The 25,000-nt window shown below is 40.0% G+C and overlaps 4 protein-coding genes across 4 annotated transcripts in view; 3 read left to right on the plus strand and 1 right to left on the minus strand.

The window, feature by feature from the left end:
- The window catches only part of ppp3cb (protein phosphatase 3, catalytic subunit, beta isozyme), a gene marked incomplete at its 3' end in the record, with an annotated part of 33,579 nt that extends 32,885 nt beyond the window's left edge, over window positions 1-694 (minus strand). The window contains exon 1 of the mRNA XM_080035337.1: window positions 597-694. Coding sequence (XP_079891463.1) covers window positions 597-621 — 25 coding nt within the window. The 5' untranslated portion in view covers window positions 622-694. The remainder of the gene's footprint in view (window positions 1-596) is intronic.
- Window positions 695-5,165: 4,471 nt separating this feature from the next.
- On the plus strand, window positions 5,166-16,156 carry ube2d2 (ubiquitin-conjugating enzyme E2D 2). The gene is made up of 7 exons (XM_080035864.1): window positions 5,166-5,422; window positions 8,457-8,520; window positions 11,971-12,002; window positions 12,440-12,517; window positions 12,696-12,801; window positions 13,725-13,818; window positions 14,772-16,156. The coding sequence occupies exons 1-7, from the start codon at window positions 5,399-5,401 to the stop codon at window positions 14,815-14,817; spliced, it is 444 nt and encodes a 147-aa protein (XP_079891990.1). The 5' UTR covers window positions 5,166-5,398; the 3' UTR covers window positions 14,818-16,156.
- A 1,052-nt stretch (window positions 16,157-17,208) lies between these two features.
- On the plus strand, window positions 17,209-21,691 carry LOC307256450 (CDGSH iron-sulfur domain-containing protein 1). Its single transcript, XM_080035403.1, has 3 exons — window positions 17,209-17,361; window positions 18,784-18,986; window positions 20,535-21,691. Exons 1-3 carry the CDS (start codon window positions 17,307-17,309, stop codon window positions 20,622-20,624), a joined length of 348 nt encoding a protein of 115 aa, XP_079891529.1. The 5' UTR covers window positions 17,209-17,306; the 3' UTR covers window positions 20,625-21,691.
- A 1,776-nt stretch (window positions 21,692-23,467) lies between these two features.
- The window catches only part of cxxc5b (CXXC finger protein 5b), a 2,761-nt gene continuing 1,228 nt past the window's right edge, over window positions 23,468-25,000 (plus strand). The window contains exons 1-2 of the mRNA XM_080035921.1: window positions 23,468-23,588; window positions 24,422-25,000. The exon at window positions 24,422-25,000 is cut by the window's right edge and continues 1,228 nt beyond it. Of these exons, the coding sequence (XP_079892047.1) occupies window positions 24,642-25,000 (359 nt within the window). The 5' untranslated portion in view covers window positions 23,468-23,588; window positions 24,422-24,641. The remainder of the gene's footprint in view (window positions 23,589-24,421) is intronic.

Raw genomic sequence — 25,000 nt, forward strand, 5'->3', positions numbered from 1 at the left:
AAATAAGAATGGGGAAAGCCAGCCAGGGAGACCTTTACGGAGAAGCACCATTCATAGCCTAATCATCGCTGTCATTCAGGCATCCTAACGTCGCCACAAAACGACTCGGAAATAGCCTACATCACATGCACTCACACATCAGCAACACATCAGGGGCTACTTTCTTTCTTTAGGCCTACGTACTTTGCCTACATCGTTAAAAAACCAAACTCGCAGGCGTGTATGAATGAAGGTGCGCACCACTCGGCCTGGCAAAGTTTAAACCCTTCGATTACCTCACTTTCAAACTAGATAGCAAACCTACGTGCAAGACAGTCGTCACAGCCAACACTGGGACACTATGCAATAATGCCTTCAGTTAGTAGGCTACAGTAGCATGCATGGTTACTGAGACAGAAAGCTCAACACAAAAATGAATTGAATCTCCGAGTGGCAAGCCCCCCGTAAAACATCCAACCCTGCCTCTCTCTCTCGCCTTACATCGCTGCCTACATGCAACATCATCCCGTCACACGTACCATCCACACATGCACAGCAGATCACCACAAAACAAAATATCGCAGCAGCTTTTACGCGTAACATTTCTATTAATTTACCTTTATGTCTGGCTTTCGCTGTCATCCTCACTCTGCTTAGTGTTTCATTGGAATAAGATGCTCATCTCTCTACCTCTCTCTCTCTCTCTCTCTCTCTCTCTCTCTCTCTCTCTCTCTCTCTCTCTCTCTCTCTCTCTCTACTCGCTCTAGTTGTGTGTGGTGTGTGTCTCTGTAGGCTATTCTTCTATTCTGCAGTTACGCGAAACCACCGCTAGGAGTGCAGAGAGGAGCGCGTAAATGCAGCACAGCACAGCACACAGAGGGGTGTCGCACCATTATAATAGCATTGGCTGCTAAACATAGAGGAAGATAGAGAGAGAGAGAGAGAGAGAGAGAGAGAGAGAGAGAGAGAGAGAGAGAGAGAGAGAGAGAGAGAGAGAGAGAGAGAGAGAGAGAGAGAGAGAGAGAGAGAGAGAGATATCCCCTCCCAGTTAGAAAACGGGGTAATGCCTCGGTGAGGGGGTGAATTCTAATAGAATAAGGAGGGAAGACCCAGATTATTGCATGGCATCATCAACTAGATAGGCTACCCCCCCCCCCCCACACACACACACACACACACACACACACACACACACGCACGCACGCACACACACACACACACCTTATTCCACATTACCATCATCACCTCCCATACCTTAAAAGGCTATAGGCACATGCATATGCTCAAATAGGCTGCCTTTATGTGGTAAATCAATGCTAATTAATAGACTAGAAAATACGTCGTATAAGAGACATTTGTGCAACGAGAAGGATGCAAAAAAAATAAAGAAAAAGAACGATGCAACACTAGAATTATATTGGCACAGATGTTTAGCTCTCTCTGGCTGTGCAGGATATGTCATGCCTACATTTGATCGGCCGTTTGGCAGGACGTTCCGCGTTGCTTGCGTCGGACATCCTGGAGTCGGGAGGGGTTTTGGGGGATTGGGAAAGGTAGGGGATGGGGTTTGGGGTTGGGGGGCGTCCTCTTCTGTCTGTCAAGGGCCAAGACTGTGGTGGTGTTCACGGGTCCTCCGGAGGTAGGCGTTGAGAGTGTGCGCGTTGGCGGCTGCAAGGAGCTCTTCTCGGGGCAATAGTGCTGGCATCACTCGGTGGAGTCTCCCTGCGCTGTGGGTCGACGGGGGAAGCCTGGTGCTGATGCTGCTGAGCCTGCGGTGACTTTGGGGGATAGACGGCGGGCACCAAGCTGCTGTTGTGGCATGCTTGGATGGATCCCAATTTTATTTTTTATTTATTTTTTTGAAGGAGGTATGCCTTTATGGTTCTGGTGCAGGGAGAGAATGGGTTGGGATGGGGGATGACTCTGGGGGTTATAGGGCATAATAAGAGACGCCTTGGAGAGAGAGAGAGAGAGAGAGAGAGAGAGAGAGAGAGAGAGAGAGAGAGAGAGAGAGAGAGAGAGAGAGAGAGACAGAGAGAGACAGAGAGAGACAGAGAGAGAGAGAGAAGTCTTTAACTCTCCAGGACCCATCTGTAATCAGTGATGTGCTGCTGGCAACACCCCGGAATAATGGCGAACGAAGGAACTCCCACGCAGCTTTACGCACAGGGCACAGGCCCATATACTTGTAGAAACACAGTATACAGTCAAGACTCATACTGCCATCCTGTGGAGGCATTGATTACAGGGCACCCCCCCCCCCCCCCCAACAACAACTGTGTGTGCTTGTGCGTGGGCGCGTTCACGTGTAAATGTACAGTAGGCCATTTGGCATGAGGTCACGTGGGATTGTAGGATGTTATTTTATTATAAGGGATGAACCAAAGGCTAAAGGGGATGTTGGAGTTGATGGTTGGTTTTGTCTTTATATTATAGGTTGTAATATTTAACAACAAGTAGAGTATAGGTGCAGTATTAAAGATATACTATTCAGGAACTTTTTTCTGGAGTAAAATGTATTTATTTTTATATTGGACTTGATGGTTTTGGATATAATATTGACTTATGTGACAGAATGGACACAACATATGTAATGTTAATAATATTATTAATATTATAAGTTATAGAAATAGATGACATTTCAAGAATACAAACAACAACATGAAAACACGACTGTCCAATAGGAAAACTGTGAGGCTGCAATTCTCAGCACATACTCAACTGTTGTTGGGATGAGAATTAAGGCAAAAAATGTGAAGTCTGGCCAGAAGGTGGCCCCAAAGGAATGACCATGTGCTCCCTCTGAGGATCTCTGTCTCCAAATCACATACTTTTTCTTTTTACTACACTATACTAAAGTACAGAAGAGTTTTAGGGCCACAGGAGAGAAAAAAAAATCAGATACGGAAGATTATGTCAAGAATAAAGACGAATACTCCAAAATGCAATTGGAGTTAGTGGGGCATTTATGTATTTTCAGCATACTACAATTGACGTGCATGTATTGGGACATCCTAAATCTTTTTATGGAATACTAAATAGTATGAAAGTATGGGGATTGGAACGCAGGGTCAGTGTGTCAGGCTTGGCTTCAATGACAATATCTAAACATCTTCCACATCTGCATAGACTGAGGGTCACCACATGTCCTGACTGTGCCTAGGGGGTTAACAGCACTTTGAGGGCCACCACCATGCAACTCACAATGGAAGTAGATGTGAAACAGAACAATTAGGCCCCCTTGTTACTATGGGTGGAAAGCCCTCATTTGTTTTAGTCCAGCCAGCATTGCTCTTCTAGTCTGTGATGAAATAAAAGCTTTAAAAATGCACTGCTCCTCAAAAAAAGAGGCTGGCAGACACCATTGAGAGGCTATTTATATATATTCTAACACGTAATATATATATATATATATATTACAATTTAGTTACTCTATAGGACAGGATCTACAAAAAGGCTAATATTTTATATGTTTACCATTAACAGAAACAGTAGAGTTGAAGGCGTTTTAGGCCAAGGCATTTTGTTGTAGTGTGTATAGGCCTAGATTATTTTTATTCTGTTGATTTCACCTGTCTTTGTTGTCCTTGTTTTAAGATCTTTTTTTTATCGCCCTGTAAACTGCTTTTAAACGTAATATGATTCATTTAAAAACATGTGTGTGTGTGTGTGTGTGTGTGTGTGTGTGTGTGTGTGTGTGTGTGTGTGTGTGTGTGTGTGTTTGTGTGGACTACATTTGGCCAATAAAGCTTATTATGATTGCTTAGTCATATCACTCCGCGTGTTTTGCACTTCATCACTCTAACACTATCCCTCTAAAGTTTTAATTATGTCTGTAAAATGTGTAACCATCGGCATTCCACTGTCTTATCTGCGAATACGTGATCGCTTTAACTGTAGTAGTAAACCATTTTAGCGCCGGTTCCCAGGAGAGTTTACCTCATGCAAAAGACACGCTGGGGAAGACATTTTGGTTCCTTCAAGGCCAAGGGAAAACAGGCTTCACGCCGCATGCTATGAACCACAATGATGCCAGTTGCAGTCCACCGTCGCCAGCGTGCACTGTGCCATCTGCGTGCGCATGTCGGCGAGGCTTTGCATCGGTAGCGCAGTGAGAGATGTGTTCCAACAATGACACCTCCGGTATGGACTTCTGGCCTTCAGAATAAAAAGGAAATACATGTGAAAGTGTATTTGTTGTTCTCTTGCCATAGAGTACTAGAAATTTCCTACTGGAAAATTGCATATGTAGATCATTTTTATTGGATTTGCTATATCTTGTTTTAGTTTTAGTATTCAAGGTGTCTAGGAGAACAAACACAGTAAGGATTTCATTGTACAGTATGACAATAAACATCTTAAACCTTAAATATAAGAAAAATAACAACAACAAACATTTAGATAATTGATCAAATGGGTTAATCGTTCAAGCTATTTTTGCCAACACTTCGGCAATGTGAGGATTTGCTGCTTTCCTGTATTTATATGTGTGAGATTCAGACTTGTGTTCAAGCAAACCCAGCCATTTGAATATGACAATTTCACGTTTACAAAATACTGTGATGGGCATTTTTCACTATCCTTGACATTTCATAAGACAATTATTTAAAACAATAAAAGTGAGATTGAGCCCCAATGAAAATATTTGATGACTTGCAACCAACCCATCCACTTACTAGTAGCTACAAGCGTTAGTTAGTAAGAGCCAATGGAAATGTAGTAAAAACTCATAATGTAACAACATGCATAGCGCATTAGCTATAATAACTATCATTATAACTTTTATGCAAAATTTAAAAACGTATTACATTTTGCGTCAGTAATTGCATTACGAAGCGAGCAGATATTCCTCGCCTGTGTAGGCTTAATCATTTTATTAGGATACATTATAGCCTAGAGTGGATCAATTGAATCAAAATGAGGCTATCACCTGATAATTGGTTGATAATTGGTCGACCAATGCTTTGTTTAGTTTCAGATAAATGCAAAGAAAATTGTAGCTTCCCTTCTGTAACATACTTGTGGAAGATACGAAACATCTTGTTGCACACAAGCTTTCTCAAGGAGAAAAATCAGTCCGTATGTGACATTTTTTCCATTTAGGCTATTTAAACATCTACGAGGCCTTTATTGCGAAAGGTTTCTTGAGGAAGTGTTGACGTTGTTGCTGCTGGCAGGACGCAGGCCGCAGTGATTTGGTAGCCGCTGCAGTAGGAGGAAGGACCACGGTTCTTACCCCTTCTATCTTTCAGTTTCGCCTCGATATTTAACTGGTGTTTCCTCCTGGTAGCTATTAGTAAAACTGAGTGCACAGCAACGGTGTTCTATGATAGCTAATTCGAAGTATTACCCAACGGGACAGTGACATCAATCGCCATTTTAATTGCACGTTTTCCCTGACAGAACCGCTAGCACAACAATGGCTCTGAAAAGAATTCACAAGGTAAGGAAGTGAGCGACGAGGCCCGGGATTTCGCAGATTCGTGGGGGGATTTAACTCCGACGTTGTCTCAATCGGAGCGTTTGTTGTCGAATTTATGTAACTGTGGATGTTTTTAAACAAATACTCACTTGATAGCTAACTCGAGGTATGGCTATCAACCGCCAGCTAACGGTTTGTGAATTAGCTCGTGTGACGACAGCGCTAGCAGCAAACGGGCCAACTGAACCGTTACACATTAAAAAGTAGCCGCTAGATGTAATTAATTTGGTTATTTAGCGTTTAAATCGATACATTTAATGTTTTATGTTTATCTTGGACACAAGTAACGTAACCTTGCTGCGCTCCTTCGCTCCTTGATTTGACAGATAAGTTGCCAAGCTATCGGTGACGCTAACGTTAGCATCATTTACACTCGCGGTTATTTTATTAACCACTTAGCTATTTATTTATCTTCTATGTTTTTGATTCTTTGTATGTTTCTAATATTTATGCATCTAGGTGGATTTGAACAGCCCAGAGATAAGAATATGGATATATTTCACCTAAAGCTAGCGTATATATCTATCTATAACCTGTTTTTTGATTATAATATCTCCGTAAAGCACAAAATATATACGATATTTGAAGCAGTCATGCTACAAATAGGTGTGTTATTCTTTGAGTTTGACACCGTTATTGTTTTCCTGTGTCGTGTTGTGCGTATGTGTGTTTATATAAAGGGAAACGCTAGTGGTAATGTTAGCAGTGGAGTAAAAACAGGCCCCACGCGTTGTTCGCCTTTGATGCCATGTTGGTGACAGCAGAGATCGCTTTTTGCTTTTTATTTTTGTTTTGACGGTGTTAGCTACAATGTTTTATCCGGTTGTTGTTAATTCCCCTCCTTCCAGTGACGTAATCCTGCGTCCTAATGCATAACGTTTCTGTCACTTGACATCCTAGCCTTAGCAACCTGGTCGTTTACGCTAAGCTAACGTCTGCACCATAACGTTACAGTGGAGCTGCACACGATTAGCATTCATCCCAGTTTACACAGAGTAGAAGTCTTAACTGTCATTCTACATTTACAACGAAATTGGATGCAGAAAAATCATAAAAGTAAAAAAGGTTACATAAAAAATAAATAAGAGACTCTAAAACACTATAAAACATATAAACCAGACAGAGAATCTAAAATAAAAAGTAAAAACACAACATACAAGACAGTCACTGCACGTTGAATCCTAATATTGCATATTCAGGTGGTGTTAAGTGCAATTATGGCTTTTGGAAAAAGAACAGTTTTTTTTAGTCTGTTTGCAGTTGTTTAAATTGGGTTTGGATTATACTGGGTCATAGTAAAAAAATAAATGTTAACACTTTATATTAAGGGTACATATGATCATCATTTTAATTCATTTAACCTTTTATTTATACTGGCGAGATCACAGAGGGGGGGGACCCTCATTTACAATTACGTCCAGTCAAATCATGAATTCATATCTGACTTCATGATTTTAGTTATTCAGGAACCATCAGTAATTCACAGGGATTAGTATCTGATATATGATTTAACGCAGGGACAATCATTTAATTAATGCACTAACTAAGGTATTTCAATCCTCTTTTTCTTCATGAGTCTGCAGTTTAAATGAAAGGCCAAACACTGACCCGTCACACCAATACATGTGTGTTGTGTCGATTAGAGTGCTGAAATCGGGATTAATTTAGCATTTTCTTTTCAGCACTTCATTATGTTTGTGGTTTGTTTTTTTGGCTTTGAATTATCAAAGTGTGTGAACATTATGAGGAATGAGATATCATAGATGGTTTTACTAAAATAAACGAGGCAGGTCGCCATTTTATTTGAAGGGCCACAAACATGATGAAGTCATAAAAAAATAATGCTATGTCATAACGTAACACATAGTAAAAAATAAAATAAAAGCCACTGTTGTCTCAGTTGGGCTGTCACCTGTATTTTTACCTGCTGCACCTGGATAAATGCTAACACATAACAGCGCTCGCTCCGTTAATAAAACTAACGATGGTCGTGTTGTCAGTTGGAAATTGCTTTTTGAGTTGTTACTGTGACACTTGGCAACAATTTGCAGTGTCTCCCCCCTCCTGCATCTGTTTACAAAAAGGGATTTAATCAGAACAGGATGCAATACAGTAGTATTGATTTTGTAGCTATTGATGCAACATTTATACATGGGCTATTTCATATTTCCTGATTATTTCCAGTTCTTATATTGTGAAAATACTTCTTAATCTTATATCTTTTTGAAAATGTAACTTGTACTTTTAGGAATAGTTCAACATTTTAAGCTTATAGTGCGCAACATAACTTATTAAATAAACAAGTCCTAACAAGCACACAGGAGCATTTAGTGATGTTATAAATTTTATCTTTTGACCTGCTCCCTTGACTACCAGTGTTTGAGCTACGCTAACCTGATGAGCGACCTTTGCCCTTTTCTATATCATAAATGCACACACGGTTACAGGAACGGTTTCTTCCGCCTTGTCTTGAACCGGAGAGAGGCAAAAAACGTATAAATTCAAAATGTTGGAACTATTCTTTAAGTGCCAAAACATGGAGTTATGCTTCAGTGGCACAGTGAGTCAGTGACATGCCACCAGGTTCCAATTTACAACATTGTAACTGAAAAAACACTTGCCATAATAAACAATAAACCATTGAACGCCCTGCAGTACTACCCCTTGGGGAATCTTGTTACCATATTTGAGAAACACTGATGTGAGCGTTATTTAATTTTGTATTTAGATTCCATTCCATTCTTATGCTTCCTATCCATACAAGAGATATATCCGACTATTAAAGATGTAGTGGTGTTTTTGTGTTGCCATTTCCAGTAGAGATATCGTGTATTGATTTGAAGCGCTTTGAGTCAGTGAAAAACCAGGGAAAAGCGTTATATAAGTTGAGTCCGTTTACCATGTATTGCCTCTGTTGTTTCGTGGGCTCTTGCTTGTGGTGGTAACACTGCAGGACATGATCAACTGACGTGTCATTTCTTTTTGGTGGTTGCAGGAGTTGAACGATTTGGCACGGGACCCTCCAGCCCAGTGTTCAGCAGGTCCAGTAGGAGACGACAGTAAGTCACACTCCATACACTATAACACAGTATAAAGTAAAATGTATTACTGGTAATAAACAACAAAAATAGCAGGATTTGTATACATTAATTAATTAATTCAAAATTGTATTTATACTCATTGACGGTGGACCCTCATTTACAAGGACATCAAGTCAAACAAAACAATACAAAAAGTAAAGGCCCACAATAGGCGGATCAAAAGAGCAAAAACCATATAATAGAAGATCAATTCAAATTTGGTTAAATAACATTCAGATCACTTGAAAGCCCTAGGACCATATCATAATATTGATAAATGAATCAATAAACACTGAATTACACAATAAAAATGACACAGTAATGTTAAATGGCGGCAATAAAATTACATGTACGAAAATACAATTTAGCTATTAAACAGTTGCAAGTAGTGTTTGGCAAGTTTAAGATAACGTGTCTGAATTGGATCAACGATATTTAGATAAGAGTATATATTTTTGACTGAAAATACTCACAAATGACTAAAAAGAAATATATTCTTATATTCCAGTTTTTTACAGAATATGCAGATCATAACTGCTGATAATTATCCACAATATTTCTATTACCACTGACTGCAACAGATACAATGTTCACAGCCTAGGTCTGGTGACGTGAAAAGGAAAAATACAAGCTTCAGTGGACATGCTGTCTTTTGATGCGTGCAGGACATTTAACTATATTGAGGAAGTTCATGAATGTTTTTTTTCCTCAGAAAGCTGATACAGGAAATACCTTTCACTTCCTTTTGTGAAAATACTGGATACTATGTACGCATGATATTCCCAAAGTTATTGCATCATAATATTTTCTCTTTTGGTTTCGGGGCGTGTTAGTGTTGGGGGAATTCTGGTCTGGAGGATATTTGGGAATTTTCTGCTTTTGTTATGTAGGAGTAAATGAACTGTGGGTTATATCCTATAACGATTGACCCAAAATATAACTCGGAAGGCATTCCTTTTTCTTTTAATTAAAGTACAGAGGGTTAGATACATTTGAAGTGATCTACAATGACGGAAAGCAAATATCTTTCTCTAGTGTCAATTGTTACAGTCGACAGCTTTCAAATAATACCATAATTAGTAGATTGTTATAATAATAATACTAAAATAGATAACTGTTTCATAATATGACATTCATTCCATCATTTTAATACAGTTGAAACAGTGGTAGCCTTTTTAAAAAAGTACAATAAGGGGGCGCCCTTAGCTCAGTTGGTAGGGCGTCCCCCCCATGGGCCTCGGCCAGCAGCAGACCCGGGTTCGATTCCAGCCCGCGGTCGTTCTCTGCATGTCACTCCCCTCTGCCCCATTTCAACTCTGTCTCTACACTATCAATAAAGCATAAAAATGCCCCAAAAATATATCTTAAAAAAAAAAAAAAAAAAAGTACAATAAATACCAGTAATATATTTGTTTTTGAATTTTGACATTCGATCCTCTGAAAGTAGAAGCAGGAAAAAAAATGGTCAAGAATGCGATTGAAGTTTTAAGTGCGTCTTGCATGGTAGATAGTTACCGACACTCAAACCTTTATCTTTGTTTCGAGTCATTTGTTATTTTTAATCCTGGTTGACCTTTAGTCGTGAACATTCACTTATCAGTTGAACTGGCATGTCGCTTTACTCAGCCAGAATTCACACCTATTGGATGGTCTGTGTGGCGGCTTTTTTCTTTTCACCATTATAAGTGTTAGAGATGGACATTCTAATGAGGAAGTTACATTATTGTATAATTCTACCTGATATTCAATGGGTGACATAGTTTAGATTATCCGTTAGTCATTGCATATTAAAATAACACAATTTAGTTTGTGCAAACCGATGGACTCGACAATAAAGCAACAATAAATAATAGGAATTCAAATTACACAGCAAACGTAGTGTAAATTCATCACAGCTTGAAATTCCTTAAACGCATACTGTGCAAAGTCCAACTAGTTTGGCTAAAAATGATAAGTTGGACACAGTCACCAGTTAATGACAGTATGAGCATCTGGGTGACAACAGGATGGTGCTTTAATTTGACATATTACATTATGAAATTACTCAACTATTATATCTATCACAGAATAGCAAGACTGCAATGTGTGTAACGCCATTGTTTCCATTTCGGACAGTATCAGTATCTGCTGATATCTAAAACTCGGTTATCCACAAATATCAAATGTACACAAATAATTTAAATATGAGGAGGTTATTGACTTGCAAATGATATGACATGTAAGGTTGACATAAACTTCCTGGGGAACACTATAATACTGTGTTTGAGCTGATTCTTATCACTAGAGAAACACCTGCCATTGTCTCATGTTTGTGGTTAGTGACATATGCAGGTAGCAGCGCGTACATGGGTTATCTCTTGGTTCGTGCATTTCACAATAAGAGTGAGATTATGAAGAAAAACATTAAAAACCCTTCAAAAAAATCCACCAACTGTTGTGCCTGTAGAGTACAAAATACTTTAATGACATTAATTGCGTGCTAAACTCTGTATGATGATAGAGTAGCGTACATTTCGGCATATATAAGACATCACACTTGACATTAAATCAACTGTTCTATATAACTGCTTGTTGAAGTCCATGAATATTTATATTTGAAAAAAAATAAAAATTAATTTAGTTTTTCCCATTCCAGATTGTCGTCGTTTGAAATCACTTTGATACAAATATTCCAGTTTATTTGAACAGCCTGTTCTTTATGCCATTAATGTCGTTCGTTTATGAAAGAAAACTATAAAAGTGGGAATTCATTTAATTTCATGTAACCTTTTATTCATACTCGAGAGATCAAATGCGGGGTGACCCTCATTTGCAATGATGTCGAGTCAAACAAATGCAAAGCAAAACCAACAATACAATGCGAATGCATCACATTTTTGTGCTCAAACAGCAGCATGGGAAAAATTGATAACGAGTCCGACAGTATCTTTCTGTGCATGAAACTTCCTGCCACCCAACTTCAAATAAACCACCGTACTATGAAGTACAACAAAGAGATTCTAGTGACGTATAAAACTCACTAAAAATGTGTTCCTCAGACCTCAACAGGAAGCTAGAAGCAGACAGGTTTAAATGATGCAAAATCTAATTCTGATGGTTTGTTTGTGTTGTCACATTTTGTGTAGTCCAAGCTATTTTTAAACATTACCTCATGTCGGCAGTGCTTGTGATATTATTCATGTAAGGGGCACTTGAACTGAATGTTAATGTGACTCTACTGCCATTATGTAACCCTTTACCATGTACAATACAACAAAAAAATCTTTTCAAAATCTTTTTTGTGAGTTACACTTTATGTAAGGGCCAGTTACTCAACTGCATAAACAAACATGCACACTACTTCATGTGGCATTATTTATTCTTACTCTCCTCTGCCACACATTGTGTTCTATGTGTTTCATAACCAATTTCTCTGCTTTTCTGTTTCAGTGTTCCACTGGCAAGCCACAATAATGGGACCTGTAAGTATTCACTTGGTTACAGTCTTAATCATACAGCTGTAGTAGCTTTCTAGGAAGTTATATTCACACATATGATTATGATTACTTAATGGTCCTGTCATATTTTTTTTTTCTTGCAAGACTTGAGCTCCTGCTTTTGAATTGTGCTTTTCAAACTGCTCAAGTTAATCAAGACAACCTCTTATTGTTTCCTAGTTTGCTTTTTTTGTTTAATTTAATTACATTTTTAATTTGTGATAAAATTATGACTGCTGACGCTTGGAATAACTTATGGAGAATGGGCTGAATTCAATATATATTTAAATCAAATCAACTAATGGGGCTTAATGAATGAAATGGCTTCTTAATTTAGTCAGACAATCAATTAGCTCATCTGACCATTGTTTCTTATATTCAGTCAGTAATGAGCTGAATGTGTTTCTGTCTCCGTGCTCCAGAATGACAGTCCTTACCAGAGCGGGGTTTTCTTCTTGACCATACACTTCCCCACAGACTACCCCTTCAAACCGCCAAAGGTAAACAAGACACACACACACACACACACACACACACACACACACACACACACACACACGAACATGCAAAGAATCGACATAGATAAACAAAGTAACATTGAGGCACACAATGGCAGCTTTACATCATTCAGTTTCCTGTTCCTCATCTGCACCCCCCCTCCTGTGTTCTTGCGTTCAGGTTGCATTTACCACAAGAATCTACCACCCAAATATCAACAGCAACGGCAGCATTTGTCTTGACATTCTGCGATCACAGTGGTCTCCAGCCCTCACCATCTCCAAAGGTAAGCTGTGTGTCCTACTGGAACTGGTCCTCAGACTTTAAACTGCACATATGGCTGCAGATTCTACTACTGCCTTTATTTTTTTTAAAGATTATTTTTTGGGCATGTTCAAGCTTTATTAGACAGTACAGAGTTGAAATGGGGGGAGAGAGAGAGGGGGGATGACCTACAGTAAAGGTCCACAGGTCGGACTCGAACCCGCGACCACTGCAACGAAGGCCGGAGCCAATATGGTACGCGCTCTATCCACTACGCCACCGGAGCGCCCCACTACTGCCTTTATAAACAGGATCTTAAAGCTGTAGTGCCTAACTTATTTAGCCCTTATGGGGAATTCTGAGTAATTACAACAACACTGGATTTTATACCTGTACGTCCAGGTTTTTCTTAGCAGTAAAATCAACAACTGGCACATTTTTGGGGGATTTTTCTTGAGCTCCTGCGCCAGTGTCGGGGGCGACACCAGTTTGTAAATGCTGCCATACTTTGAAACACAGAGAGAGTTTTGTGAAGCTGATAGGCTAAATCAACTTTGTCAACTGGTTTGGCGAGCTACATTCATCTACATGAAAAAGTTACGTACTATAGCTTTAAGAATAAAGGAACATGGGGAAACAGGTTGGTTTCCTTTTTAAATTATAATGCTTCCCACAAATAATGCACCAGAACATTTCTAACACAGATGTCCTCGTATTAAACTGAAGTATCTATTCTTCAGAAATGTCACCTTAATCCCTTTCCATTCAGCGCTGTATTGTTATTATTGAACATGATTATAAGTGGTGTTCCTCTCACAAGAGTATGTACAAAACATGTTTCATCAACTGGCCTAATAGCCGTGATGAATACAAATACATCCAAGGGCCTCCAAAGGAAAATCATTTCAAATGAATAAAACGTCTGTTTTTGTTTGTCGTACACAGTCCTCCTGTCCATCTGCTCTCTGCTGTGTGACCCAAACCCGGACGACCCCTTAGTACCCGAGATCGCCCGCATCTACAAGACGGACAGGGAAAAGTAAGTCTTTTGTGGTTTCCATCTCCTATGCCTCTCGTCAAAACCATGATTTGTGTGCACCAGCCATTATTTTTGAGACATTCTATAAGTAAAAAAAATTATTTAAAACGGAAATTAAAAATGTAAATGTTCAATGGGAGTTAACGCAACACACTATATAAATGAAAACGTTGCCACGGTGCCACAGTTTACAAACATCTGCTATCATCGAGGCAGAACCTCTCACTTCTCTTCATTTCAAAAACATATTTGTTTACACTCAGCCTGTTGTAGTGCTTGTTCTCCAGCACTACTTTGTTTACGGTGACGCGGCAAAGAGAGGGGGAGGGTGGACAGGGATTTGACTGACAAAATGCAAGTCGACAGAGCAGCTTCAATGTTCTAAATAATATAATATGCCCTTGAAAACATTTATTTTGAGATAACATGTTGAAATATTTATGTGTCTTTTTTTTAAACATTTGACTATGTCCTCTACCTCATTATGACGCTGCTTATCAATCACAAAAGAAACAGGTCAATGTCAACTTGATTGTCAATTCTGCAATGTGTGCCAGATGTACAGATTCATTTAAAATACATTTCCCTCTGACCCACGGTGTAATAAAGTACAAGGATTTAAAAAGAATCTGTACAGTGAGTCTGGCTATCATTCCAGTTTAAACACCAGGGTATTATTGTCACTCACTGGCCAGCAGCATTGACTCCTGGCTTTTTGCTATTGTAGGTAAATAAAATAAAAATAAAATGCTGCTACATTTCTGTACAAGATGGCAGAAGTGTATGTTTCCCTGTAGGATGTACACAAGGAAATGAAAGGAAGTGACATTGTGGCAACTTCCCTACAAATTTTAGGTGTCACAAAATCCTCATGTGTTGAATATACAACTAACCATTGTCTTTCTGTCTCTCCCTCTCTCCCTCCCTCTCTCCCTTTCTCTGCTTGTTCACAGGTACAATAAACTAGCTCGGGAATGGACACAAAAGTATGCAATGTAGTGTTGGGGGGTAGAATCATGGCCAACCACCTCTACGACATTAAAGGTTAGGGGAGCTTCAGACGTAAAGAGAAAACAAACAAAACAAACCATTCAAAACAAAATGATGTTTAAAAACAAGATCTCGTTGGTTTCCATTGGAGTGCTTTCTTTGAGCCACGCCTCCTCCCTTCACCAGAGTAAAAAAACATGTAAAAACTCCCTCTGTCCCCCCCTCCCTCCAACCCTCTAACACACCTACCTACCTACCTACCTATATTTCTCCCCTATGTTTGAACCTGCCCGCCCTCCTGTGTACATAATGTCAACTTGCGACGGTAACACCCATCTTCCCCTACTCTTATTCCCCCTCCTCCTTGCAAACTTTGACCCCATATCCTGACGTCTGTATTCCGTTACATTATGTCATCAAGCAGGTGTGGGCTCTTGTGCGTCACCCAAACCCCTCCCCCCTTTTCCCCTACACACACACACCTATACCCTCACCCACCTTTACCCGGATGTCCGTCACTTAAAGCATTCCTTTTGAACACCTGTAAGAACCTTACGGGGGAGAATTTTTTTCTTATTTCCCGATTAATTTTTTTCTAAGGGGGGTGGGGGACAAAAAAAAGAGAGAGGGATTTTTACACTCTGCACCATTTCTTGTTTTGTTGTCCTTATATTTTACCATCTGTAGAGGTGACAATTCAAGAGAGCAGTTTTTTTCCCCCCCGCACGTGAGTCGAAGGGCACTTGTATTTTATACAATGAATACGTTAAAGAAATCATTGCTAGCTGTATGTAAAATGGAAAAAAGAAAGAAAAAAAATTGCACCTGGGACATTTTGAACTTGTGTTGGATTCTATGACAAAAGGACTTTTATCTCCACATCTCCTGCTCCTGACTCCCCCCTTGCCCCGGCCCAACTAACCCGACCCAAGTTGACCCCTTTGTACACACACACACACATATACACACATGCACGCACAAATGTAACCCCCATGTCACTCCCCACCACTACCACCAACACAAACTTTTCTTTATTCACAAAGTGAAGGTTCTGGACCAGGTATTTAAGCAATTATTTTTTTCATAGTTTAACCTGTGTTTTTATCCCCTCCCATAACTCTTTAGGTTTCTTTTGTTTCCCTATTATTTTTTTGTTTTTCATTTCATTTATTTTCGTTTTATTTTTTTGGCTATTGTTAAATTAGAAGCTAACATCTTAAAAGGCTATGGGACTGGCTTGGGCTCTGGGTGCGAGGAGAACCCACTCTTCTTGCACAAAACCTCTGTATATTGAATTACCTGAGAGGCTCGTTGAGCTTTGTGTGTTGATTAAACTGTGTAATAAAAACCGATGACTCCTGCGTTGACTCATTCTGAAGCCCATTTAAAGGACATACCGAGGGACATGGGAAGCCGGGTCACGCACACATGACCCAGTTTTACACACGATGTCACTGTTATTTAAGACCTAAATTACTACCAATTTATTATTTGTAGATATTGAGGAATGTCTGATTATTAATTATAACTTCACAGAAACCTAACATGTTATTTAATTGGTCAGAATTAATGGTTTAGTGTGTGTGGAAGATGTTCTTCAATATGTTATCTGCACTATCTATGGTTATCTGTTTGCTGCTTGTGTGAGTGTTAGGGGAAACTAAACTGCATGGGATAAAATAATGCATTTTCAGAATCATTTAAAAAAAATCAGTTCATCAATACATTATTCCTAAAAATATTAGCTTCTGTCAGAAATAATTGTATAAATAAGATAATATTATTTTTAATATCAATCTCAATGGTTGTTGGTCGTTTTGTCGTCCTCTGGTGGTGGCTTTTATGTAAATTAATTTGAGTGAGAATGTTTCTATATCACTGATATATAATATAAGCAATGGTCATTCTGTGTTCATATGTCAACAACTTGTATCCATGTATTGATCAAGATGGGTTTGTTTTGGCTCAGTGCTTGTACTTATCGATAGAATATAAAGGCTTTTACTTCAATAGAAATAGCTTATTAATTTAAAAGGGAAATGAGACTCACCGAGAAGCTAGCTGCTGTCAAGATGATTCCCCTCCCGTTGAAAGCTTCGTCATCAAACGTCATTCCCGAGTACGCAGTCGTGTATTGGAATTGCTGGTCAAACTGCTGTTTCGGGGTCAATAATAAACTTTCAAAACTACAGAATTAGAAATGTAATTATACCCCTAAAGCTTTGTAAATATATACGTGAAAGAAAATGAATGGCTTAAGTTTAAGATTATCAAAGACTAGCAAATGCGGAAGTACGCTGGGTCCTCGGGGGCTACCATCTCGCTTTGGAAGGAATGTCCCTCCCCGTCCTCACACCTGATTGGTTGCTGAGACGTGACAGCATCTGTTTTAGAGCGGACAGACAGAGTTCATATAAGTCTCCCCGATTGACCTTGCTTTGCTGCTGCCGTTTCTGTTGACTGTTCACCGAAAACAACACACCGTCCACAAAGAGAACATGGCGACCTCAATGTTACCTGTGCTGCCCAGCACCGGACTAAGGTTTTCAAAGGGTAAGGTAAAAACGATAGCTATCAAAAGGCTAGCATTACATGAGTGTAAACTGTAAACATGTCTGCGACTTAATATTGGCCAAGACGAGCAAGTGCTTACGTTGTGTGTAGTAAAAAAGACTATTGCTAGAACATTAAAGCATTACTATTAAATAAATACATTTCTAGAATTAGTTAGGCTACTTATATACTGCAATGTCAACAACCGTTCCTTAGCTGGCTAGCTGCCATGTAGCCTGCTAGCTTGCCAAAGAGCATCCACATGTTTTTGTCAAACTTGGAGGCGACTTACAGCATTTTTATTAGGAATATATTTTAATGTACGGTGGCCTCTGTATCGAAGCAGCTAATGACTGAACTTGTTGAGTCAGTCTGACAGCGGGGACCCTGTTCCTGTCTTAGGACTCCGCATCATGTGATACACAGTGGACCGGGATAATCCTCACCATCGCCTTGCAAAAGAAAAAAAAACTTAGCAAATGCTCGTTAATGAAAAATTCACTGCACATACAAGTTTTCAGTTTTCTTTGCATCTATATAGACGAGCACAACAATCAGAAATCCTACCTCCTGAGCAAAGAACCTGGCTGTAAAATAGCTCAAATTGTTCTCTTAACTGCACAAACTGGATGCCAAAGAGACCAGTAAACATTTTTTTTGCTGCTGAAGTTGTGAAGGGTGACACTGGGATTCAATTCATGTATTCCATACACCATGTATTTTTTTATTCATAAAGCCACGTTTTCAAATTTGCCTCAAGTAGCTCTACAATCTGAACTCAATACAACACCCTCTGTTCTCACCAGTTGATGCTATGTCATGCTGCACTAGGGTGGATATTTTCTGAAATGGTGCAAGAACTAATACTGTAAAACTAATCTAAATAGAGCCAACAGACCAACAGAAACACACTGAAATGGATTTAAAGAGCACCAGTGTCTAACACTTTACATTCAATGTCTTAGTGAGGTGTTGATTAACTTCCAGTCATTTTGGAGGCTGTACTTAATGTTGACATTGCATAGATTTGCATTCACTTATGTGTTGTTTTTTTGATATGTTGTCCACTCATAGACTATACAAGAAAACACTGGCTAGTACCATAGACTGTATAAGGCTAGAACTTATCAACCAAGCACTAAATAAATAGGTCTACTTTTTTCTCTCAATAAAATATTAGTCGTATTATTCTTTTTTGCCTACTTGCCGTCTCTCTGTCCACCTCTCTCTGCAGAGCATTTAGTTGTTGTGTTGCCGTTCACTTAGGCAGTTTTTATTATTTTGTATTTTTGTTTACAAGAAACGCTGTCTAGAACTACTTTACCAACCAAAAAATGAAATAGGTGTATTATTAATCTCTCTCTCTCTCTCTCTCTCTCTCTCTCTCTCTCTCTCTCTCTCTCTCTCTCTCTCTCTCTCCAGAGCATTTGGTTGTGGCGCTGCCGGTTGCCGTAGTAGCGGCGGCGGGAGGGTTCCTGGTCAGTCAGTACCTGAGCCGGCGCGGCTGTAAGAAGAGCCAGGTCAACACCATGGTCAGTAAAGACAGTCCCAAGGTGGTGCACAGCTTCGACATGGAGGACATCGGCACCAAGGCCGTCTACTGCCGCTGCTGGAAGTCAAAGAAGGTCAGAATTAAAACCGCTGATAATCCATGCTGTGTGTTCGCTTATCAAGGATTCAAAGTGACCCCTTTAGCTTTTCTCACTTTAATTTTTTAATTTTTTTAATTTTTCCTTTATCCTCTATCCTCGAAAGATTTAGATGATATTGAGTAAAAGTACTTAAAGGTGCACTATGCAGTTTTATGGGAGGGGGATTTGTTTACATTTGCAGAGCCTGCAGTTAGTTTACAAAACATTATGGCTTTACATGTCATTCTTCGTATTGAATAATTTTATCATCATAAATCAAAAACTAAATTATTTTGAGGAACCTGGAACCAAATGTAAGACTAGAATGCTTGTAAACAAAACGGTGGGCCCTGCTGCTGTAAACAGTTAAATAGTAACTTTTCAGGAAGCTTTCTAGCTTCAAACAGTGTTCCAGGGATCCAATTTCCCTGTGAGGAAAGTTTGTTTATTTAGTTATAAATTTTCACTTCTCGGACACACCCAGAGTTACATAGTGCACCTTTTTTAAAGGTCCTACTTCGGTTTGTGTGGTCAGACTTTCACATATGTTGCAATACTAGTTCCATGTCCCAGCTAGTGGTTTTTCCTGTACATCTTCAGATTTAGAATTGTAACATTCTGGTGTGTTATGCAGGAGTAAAATGACAACATGGAGCTCTAGCTTTCTGTAAGAATCTGGATTGACCAGAGTGAGCAGCTCCTACTCTGAGTTGAGGATCTATTTTAAGATTTTTAAGATGGACCCAAGTGGTGCTTGAAGTCCTCGAGGGGGAAGGAACTCTCAGCGTAAACAAAAGACACTATTTCCCCTCTGGGACAAGCAATAAATACCAAAGAAAAAAATCCACTTTTAACATATAGTTTAAGTTTGTAATGTTGAATGTTTTGATCATGTATAGCCTTAAGGATTAGGACACTTGAGTAGAGATATTTACTTTTATATATTTTTTATCATGATTTTAAAGTGTAGTATAGCCTGTTTTCACTGGACTCGCTAACAGGCTTATAGTATTCACCTGTGTCCTAGAGTACAAAGTGCATCAACTTGGTGATAAGAGCGACTTTTGTTTTTCCCTTTTTTAACCTTGTGTGTTCGCACTGCAGTATAAAATATATATAAATTGTAGATATATCAAATTGTATATAGTTAGATGGGAGTGTTACACAGGGTCAGGAGTGGAAGTGAAATCATACACACAACATTTTAAAACTGTGGACAAAGATTAAATACGTTTATACTTCTTCCTACTCCATTTTCAGGCAGGTCAATAATGGTTAATGGAATATAGCTTGTAACATGCTTTTTATTTTATTCTGCATATTTGTGTGAGGGGAAAAAAAGTGTTCCGCCACCGGTATGACTGTGTGTGAATGAATGGAACCTGGAACTCTGTAAGGTGCTTTGAGTGCCTAGAAAAGTGCTATATAAATCAAATCAAATCCATTATTATTATTATTATTATTATTATTATTATTATTATTATTATTATTATTATTTTATTTTGAAAAGCCTGAAATAAATGTCTTTATTTATTCATTCAGTTCCCGTACTGTGACGGTGCCCACGCCAAGCACAACGAGGAAACCGGGGACAACGTTGGACCGCTCATCATCAAGAAGAAAGATGCTTGAAAACCAACCAAAAAACCAACCGGGATAAACTCCGCCCAATCGCCTGACGTCTACTGTACCTCAGCCTCAGCTTGTCCAATCATGTGTCTATCTACCATCATTACAACATCACATTGGTGTCCATGGTTACTAACGATAATTAAACAAAAAACAAATTGTGAATGATTTTCATAGCTCCACAAAAAAGAAACTCAAAGTGCTTGAAGTGTTAATTTCATACATTCCCCAAATTGTTCCTAAATTTTAAAAAAACATGACTTTTTAAATCACAAAGGTCATGTGAGGAGAGATAAGGGAGGTGGACAATCAGTAGTTAAGACACAGAGGTACTTTGACTGCAATGCTACATTTAAATATGAATAGTTTGGGGTAAATTCCTTACCGGACCTGATATTAATGAAGTATTTCAAGGTGTAGACTTTATGCCTTCAAGACTTCTGGGCCCCTCCCCTTATTTACTTCACCACTCATCTGTGTGTGTAGCAAGTGGTGAAAATTGTTGGCTTTCTGGCCTCAAGTCAGTCCAGTATTTTAAAGGTGTAGTCAGCAGTTCTGTGGACTGCTTGTTGACAAAATCACTTTCTGTCAAAATCATTGAATGTCTTCTCCTGATCCACTACCTGTGTGTGTGTGTGTGTGTGTGTGTGTGTGTGTGTGTGTGTGTACGTGTACCATTTCTCCAGAATCACTGACTCCACCTTTAATTTAAAACCATAAATTCAGCAAAAGGCCTTATGTATAACTCCACAGCGTCTGATCAAACCCCCTCATATGAATGTTACATATTCTTAAAGAGCTTCTGAATCGGAGAATATGGAAGATATGTTTGTCTTAAACTAAAATAATCATAAATCTACAATCAGTATTGAAACACTATCTGCTGTGTGTAACCTGCTCTCTCTGAGGAAACCTGTATTTAATCTGTAAAGTGTTCCAAGGTACAGACAGACTGAAAGAAAAAGATGCTAACAAAGGATATATTTTGCTTTTTCCATAGATTTATTTTCTACTGGCTGTGTGGTGTGTCCGACTTGATGATTAATTGTTCTGTAAACTGTGAATAAAACTTATTGAGTGATCAAAATGTGTATTTTATTTACATTTTTTTCTATAATAGACAAATTACTAGACTTGTGTATTTTCAGAAGGTGTTTTTCTTAATGTACCGGGACCCCCAAGGGCCAAACTACATTTATTTTAGTTTTTAACTACAGTATCTAATGCTAATTTAATTTGGGAGAGAGGCAGAGTGCTGTGTTTGTGGATTAACAGTGGACAGGGATAATGAGTTAACAGCCTTGAGTGGTGGCTGCAGAGGGATCAGATACTCTGTGTGTGTGTGTGTGTGTGTGTGTGTGTGTGTGTGTGTGTGTGTGTGTGTGTGTGTGTGTGTGTGTGTGTGTGTGTGTGTGTGTGTGTGTGTGTGTGTGTGTGTGTGTGTGTGTGTGTGTGTGTGTGTGAGGCCTTGGCTGGAGGTAAGCAGGGGGGTGAGTGGGGGTTGGTTCCGTGCTGCAGTGTCCACCACTAGCACCAGTCAGTGGCCATTTTAAGAAGAGTCAGTGTTGGTGGTGACCGCTAGAAGACGCTGTGTTTACACGGATAGTCCAGGCCAGACAGTGAGTGCACGCGGGTACGGTGGGCCCCCTGCTCCCATAGTGACACACGCACGCCTGCACGCACAACACACACACACACAGAGTCATGCACACGCACGAGGTATCTGGCAGCGTGCCAGATCCAACGGAGGACTCTCACAAGAGGTGGAGTGGACTCGGCCGTCCCCGCGTGAGGAGTGAGGAGTCACCTTTAACAGGAGAGGAGGGGAATGTTTACGTCGCTCCACAGGCTCACGAGACTGACATACGCTGACTACATGTAATCGGCTGGAATTCAGTTTGTTTGGTGAGTTGATTTAAATATGTATTTAATTTATTTTGTATTACTTATCAAATTACTGATTATTTCATTACGGTCATTTATTTTATGATAAACGTAGGCCTATATATTTTATTAATATTATTATAATAGGCTTATAAGCGTATGGGATTTACATTAATCAAGTGGCTTCCGGTTTGAATAAAACTTTTTTAAATAAGAAAATAAAAGTTTGTTTTTAGAAAGTATTTTCCTACTGCTGTTGAGATCTCCTTTCTTGTTGGACATTTTCAAACAAACAATGCAGAACATAATCCTGCCCAGATAATAGAATAATATTTTCGCTTTTAATGCAATTCCAAAATCATAATTCCCAATACATTACTGTATAGTAGGCCTTTGCTATACTAAGCAGAGCACATTACGCAGGTGTTCTTTATCAAGCTAATTATCAAATTTAATTAAACAATATTAAAAAAACATGATTCGACTTCCCTCTGTGCAGTCTACACCTCCTTTTGTCAACACATAACCTCTCATTGAGAAAAGTGGAATTATGAATGAATCTGGGGATTTGCCTTAGTGACAGTGTATTTGTCCATGTCGTAATAAGCACAACTTTGCATTGAGGCAAATGTTCTTCACACGGAAGTTAATAAATTGACCTTATAGGCTATCTATATATGTATGTGTAGGCTACTGAGTGTTAACCTTATAATATCTTAATGTAGGTCAAATAGTTTTTGGTGTTGTTGTTAAACATGCAGGGTGATACAATCAGGATGACACGTGTCTGAATATGAATGCTGTGTTTAACATGTCATCCCTATAGTAATATTCCCCCTGACAGCTGTCCGCGTGAGCTGCTCTGCTCCCGTGGACATTACGGGGTCGCAAGCGGCTCGGAGTCCACTTCGTATTTTGAGCGACGCCCCCAAATTCCGTGCCGAGTGTTTGCAGACCCTCCGGGACGGAGAGGTGGAGGAGGAATCGGAGGCTCCGCCGTCCACATACACTACAATCACCACGCCATTAGTTCATGACTTCATCACCATTCTGACAGGAGAGTTCGAGAACGCTATTTCGAAGGTAAGAACGTGACGTTTTACCTTTAACTTCCTGTCTATTCTCGCTGTTTTTGTATTGTCGCCTTTTGCTGCGCGCGGCGCCGTGTCGCAGAGACCACTCGGACTGTGGTCAGCTATGTGCCGTGGCGTTGGTCGAGAGGCACCGTCTTCTTAGGTAACGTTCATTACGGTAAAATGATCGATCGCGTGTCCCAATCGACCCATCCGAACGTCCACACACTTGTCTGGGAACAACAGATGTGTCCCGGGTTTAATCAGCGGAGTAGTTTCCCTACATTTTGCACATTGGTTATAGCTGCTGGTCTTTTTTTATCCACAGCAACCGCATCGTTGCGCACCTCGCTCCTCGTCGTCGATACGAGACAAAAGACAGCCTGTTTTTTTACGGTCCACTATGTAGTCTTTCTCTGCTGAGCTTTAAGCTTTCGCCTGGCACACATAACAGCAGTCGTCAAAATGTATTTGAAAAGCGCGCTCCACATTTGACCTGCGCATATGCGCATATCTTTGCATATTGTTGTCGCTCTGTTATTGATTGCATTGATATACCGTGAAATTCTTAAAGGGATACTGCCTCCTGTATGCGGAAATCACTGGCAATGCATGCACTGTGATACATGGGGCTGTTTATCAACATTATAGCAGTTATTATGTCTAAATATAAAGGCATATTTTTGACTTTTGTCTTAAATATGCTGATTCTAAATTCTCTGGCAGTGTTTAGTGGCTTTGGTAAAGAATGCTCTCCCAGAGTGTTTACTGTCTTTCTGTATTCTTCTCTCAACACATTTTCTATTCTTAACCTCCGTCTCTTCATCCCTTGTTCATTTCTAGCTCTCCAGGACTCCTCGGCTGCTGCAGAGAATGGGAATAGGGACACAGGCCAAGGCTTGCCATTTTGGCTGAAGGAGTAACAGCAGGACGGTTTGTCAAACCCCGCATCGGCTTCAATCCTCTTTTTCCCCTCTGCTCACCTCTCCTCCCACACACACACACACACACACGGACTAACCCCCCTCCCCACATACACACACACACACACACAGCCACTGATATGTCCACCGCCATAGACATGGCTGGACCTTCCTCCCCGGATCAGCCCCACCACAGCAGCAGCGCTAAAATCCCCAACGCGCCTCTGAGACCGAGCCTGAGGCGCTCCAACCAGCCCTACAGCCTCTCCCATTACATGGCCCCCACGTCCCCGCCCGCTGTGGACGTCAAAGCCCTCAGCCAGCCCTCGTCCCAGGCCGCAGCACACACACACACACACCACCAGCGGGCTCTCTCACACTCACACACCCAGCAACAACAGCAGCAGCAGCAACAAGCAGCGCACGCTAAGCACCGACGCGCCCCCTCCTGGCCAGACATGTTCGAGTCGCCTAGCGGGCTGCACCTAGCGCACGCCGC

This window comes from Ammodytes marinus (genome assembly GCF_949987685.1).
Source record: "Ammodytes marinus genome assembly, chromosome: 10".
NCBI lineage: Eukaryota > Metazoa > Chordata > Actinopteri > Uranoscopiformes > Ammodytidae > Ammodytes > Ammodytes marinus.